Below are 4,121 nucleotides of genomic sequence, written 5' to 3' on the forward strand. Positions count from 1 at the left end.
CGCACATGTATGTTCAGGATGGAAGCCACTCAATTTAAACATCAAAATGGGATGAAAACAGAATTCCTGTCTTTCGATATGCATTAAATATGTTAATATGAACTTTAAAGTGTAAGACAGGACATTGAAGGCCAACCCTGCGTTTATTTTGCACAGCCTATTATACATAAGAGGTCAAATAAAAGCACAAGTTAGTGTGGAATACTGGACATGAGTCATAGTAACATATGCATGTAGACACAGTGACTCTGACCACCAGAACCAGTGTGACTGTGAAGAGGCAAAGTCATAATTTTATTATTTAGCCCTATTTTATTTTATTCTAGTCTGTCAGTCAGCCCATTTTATTAAAGACAGAAGCTTAATATTATTTGTCTGTGTGTGTGTGTGTGTGTGTGTGTGTGTGTGTGTGTGTGTGTGTGCGTGTGTGTGAAAATGAACTCTTGTACAATCCTCCTTATAAAAAAAGCAGCCTATAAATGTTCATGATATTTTCCTATTTAATAACCTGCACGTCAGCTAGGCTAAACGAGGACACCTATGTCACTCTGCCCTCATCTGCATGTCATCAGACACGCTTCCTATAGACTGCGTTAGACGGGGACCAGCAGATGAGACTCCAGGCTGATCCCAGGCCTGCTCACATCGCGCAAGCGGACGTGCGTCGCATAGGCTAGACGCTGCCGTGTGTGCGAGATCCACCGAGCAGAGACCCGCACAGGCGCTCCCACCTCTGCGTGCCCCAGAGCCCGCGCTCGGCTCCAGACATGATCGCCTTTTTCTGTTCTTTGTGAGGTGTTTGGGTTGTTTGTTTGTTTTTAGCTGCTGTTGAGGCTTCTGGATGCGTAATTGCGCCATGCTTCCGCTCAGCCCCGTCTGTTTTTTCCCTGCTCAAGACGATCGGGAGACCTCCGCCATCGGTGCGGAATTGAGATGTGCTTTCTGAGCCGCTCCGTCTGCTGAACGGACGCCTCCCCGAGATGGTGGGCTGCCTCCACCCGGCAGAGAAGGGGGCGACGGACGGGGATGCTCCTGGCACCGGACACTCGTGAGATGAAGGACAAGAAGAGGAAGAAGAAATGCTGAATGCCTTTTCGGGTTTGTTTTCGGTGGGGATCGCGGCGCACCGTCGGTATGGACGTGAGCCCACGTTGAACGGATGCTTCTGGGTGGAATTTGTTCCTGAGTGGTTTTTGTATTAGAGAGGGGGGCGGCGGGATCGTCTAGATTTCTTTCTTTCTTTTCTTTTTCTTTTCTTTTCTTTTTTTTTTTTTGGTGTGCTTTTTCCATTCAGCCCTGGCAGGATACTTGCGCTCGTCGATGAATTGATGTGGGGATACACACGACCTCGGCTGCGTAGATGGCGAACACCAGTGAGTTTGGGGGGAGCAGCCCGTCCTTACAGAACTATGCGTCCGCGGCCTCTGCGGTCAAGCTGGCCTCCCTGGGTCTGATCATGGGCATCAGCCTGCTGGGCAACGCGTCGCTGTCGCTGCTGCTGCTGAAGGACAGCTCGCTGCACAAGGCTCCCTACTTCTTCCTCCTGGACCTGTGCCTGGCGGACGTGGTGCGCTCCGCCGTCTGCTTCCCCTTCGTGATGGCATCGATCGGCGGCGGCTCCGCCTGGCCGTACAGCGCGCTCAGCTGCAAGATCGTCGCCTTCATGTCGGTGCTCTTCTGCTTCCACGTCGCCTTCCTGCTCTTCTGCGTCAGCGTCACCCGCTACATGGCGATCGCCCACCACAGGTTCTACTACAAGCGGATGAATCTGTGTACGTGCGTGGCGGTGATCTGCATGGTGTGGACCCTCTCCGTGGCCATGGCGTTCCCGCCGGTGTTCGACGTGGGCACCTACAAGTTCATCCGCGAGGAGGAGCAGTGCACCTTCGAGCACCGCTACGTGAAGGCGAACGACACCCTGGGCTTCATGCTGATGCTGGCCGTCATCGTGGGGACCACCCATGTGGTTTACATCAAGATGCTGTGCTTCGTTTACGACCACCGCAAGATGAAGCCGGCCCAGCTGGTCCCGGCCATCAGCCAGAACTGGACCTTCCACGGCCCCGGAGCCACCGGGCAGGCCGCCGCCAACTGGATCGCCGGCTTCGGCCGCGGACCCACCCCGCCGACGCTGGTGGGCATCCGGCAGGCTTCTCACCTCGGCAACAGGAGGCTGCTGGTGCTGGACGAGTTCAAGATGGAGAAGCGGATCGGGAAGATGTACTACATGATCACGCTGACCTTCCTCGTCCTGTGGGCTCCGTACATAAGCGCCTGCTACGTGAGAATATTCGTGCGGGGCGCTCCGGTCCCGCAGCTCTACCTGACCGCCGCCGTGTGGATGAGCTTCGCCCAGGCGGGAGCGAACCCCATCATCAGCTTCATGTTCAACAAGGAGCTCCGGCTGCGCCTCAGAGCCTGCTTCCCCTGCTGCCGGGGCACACAGACACCCATGGAGCCATACTGTGTCATCTGAAGCCTGATATACTGCCAAAGACACATCACACGTTGTTCCAGAATGTACACAGACATTGCCGCGGTGTGGAGGGCGTCACTTTTTTTTTAATTTGACACACTTGAATATGATGAGGATCTGACTACAGCTTGCCCGTCAGAATCAGAACCAGACTAATTAAAGCAACCCAGGCAGACGTGTCACAGTCTGCCTCACAATCACGGCGATGCCACCTTCTGATTCTCACCTCTGCATGCACTGTAGGTGACATTCACTCCAAATACAGGGCATGCGTCATGTCATCAGGAGACAGTTTTTAAAGGTGCACTATGTAATTTTGGGGGAAGATATTGAAATCACAAGAGTAAGGTTGATTTAAAAAAAAAAAAAAAAAGTCCAAACAAACAAAAATATATTTTTCCGAGTACGCCTCATTAATACTTAATTATGATCCTTGGTTTGAATTTCTTCTCCAAAACTACGCAGTGTCCCTTTAAACGCCCCTATCGAGTCCGACAACCTTTTTTGGTTCGACTGCAACATTGCACCTGAATGTCACTTTGGCTATTTGTTTGTATATTTAGAAAAATGACATCCCAGCACGCCCGCCTGAGGTCGTTTTGCCTTTTGCAAAAGAAAAAAAACTGATGGCTGGAACGCAACAGGACTATTTTATCAGCCGATTGGCGTCAGTTTTTTCTCCAGCCTCCGTGACACGCTCGGTTTCTAATCGTTTGGATACCACAAATGAGACGCAGATCTCTCAGATATATTTTTAATGAGGATGTCACGTTTGTAAATATTGTAAAGCCCCCTGTCCCTCTTTCGTCCGGCTTTTTTTTTTTTAAAACCAGATAAGCTGTATATTTCATAATCTCTTTAGGACTCTGTGTTGAAAAAGGTGTTGAAACTCACTTTAAAGGTATTTTGCAAAATTCTTCTTGTTTTTTTCATGGGTCAGCTGCGTTGAGAATCGGGTCGATCGGCGTTTCCCTGCAGGATATACAGACATCATTCTTTTTCTATATGGACATCGGGACTCTGAAAATATCATTTGGTGCTTTGGAAAGGATGTTTGCATTGTTTGTATTTCTTAGCAAATAAATAAGAAATGGATGATTTGTCGTTTGGGCTGTGTAATCTGTTTTTTAACACGGTGCTTGGTTCTGCTCTTGAACGCATCTCAGGTTGTGTATCTCAGTTTTATTTCCTTTTGTCGGCATGTTCACTTGCGTTCATCCTGTCTTGTGTGTTCTGGTCAGTGTTTTCTCATTAACAGGTGTGAGTGTGTTGCTTTAATTCACAGATATTAAACGGTGAGGGTGGCAGACATGTTGAAAGATTTTCCAGTTGAGAAAAATTAATTGTTGCACCCAGTTTATACACAAATTTGCTGCCAAATCACTGTTTCTGTAGTGGATTCCTGCTTGTCAGGGCCATAGCCACCTTAGAGGACACTGATGTCACATCATTGGTATTTATTATTGGACTTTAAGGTTTTAAAGAGGCACTCAAGAAGTTTGCCATTACACTTGAATAACATTGAGGAACTCACAAGAGACAGGTTAAAAGAGGAATGGTCATAATTGAAGCAGCAGAAGCTGGAAGATCTTGATTTTTAGTCTTGTGGATGGATCGAGCTCTAAATCCTACATTTCCCATCAAG

The 4,121-nt window shown here is 48.9% G+C and overlaps 1 protein-coding gene across 1 annotated transcript; it reads left to right on the forward strand.

Annotated features, from left to right (window-relative positions):
* The first annotated feature begins 448 nt into the window (after positions 1–448).
* gpr27 (G protein-coupled receptor 27) lies at positions 449–3,576 on the forward strand. The gene has a single exon (XM_030418571.1). It carries the CDS (start codon positions 1,361–1,363, stop codon positions 2,474–2,476), a length of 1,116 nt encoding a protein of 371 aa, XP_030274431.1. The 5' UTR covers positions 449–1,360; the 3' UTR covers positions 2,477–3,576.
* Positions 3,577–4,121: the final 545 nt, after the last annotated feature.

Source organism: Sparus aurata, chromosome 6 (genome assembly GCF_900880675.1).
Source record: "Sparus aurata chromosome 6, fSpaAur1.1, whole genome shotgun sequence".
NCBI classification, from domain to species: domain Eukaryota; kingdom Metazoa; phylum Chordata; class Actinopteri; order Spariformes; family Sparidae; genus Sparus; species Sparus aurata.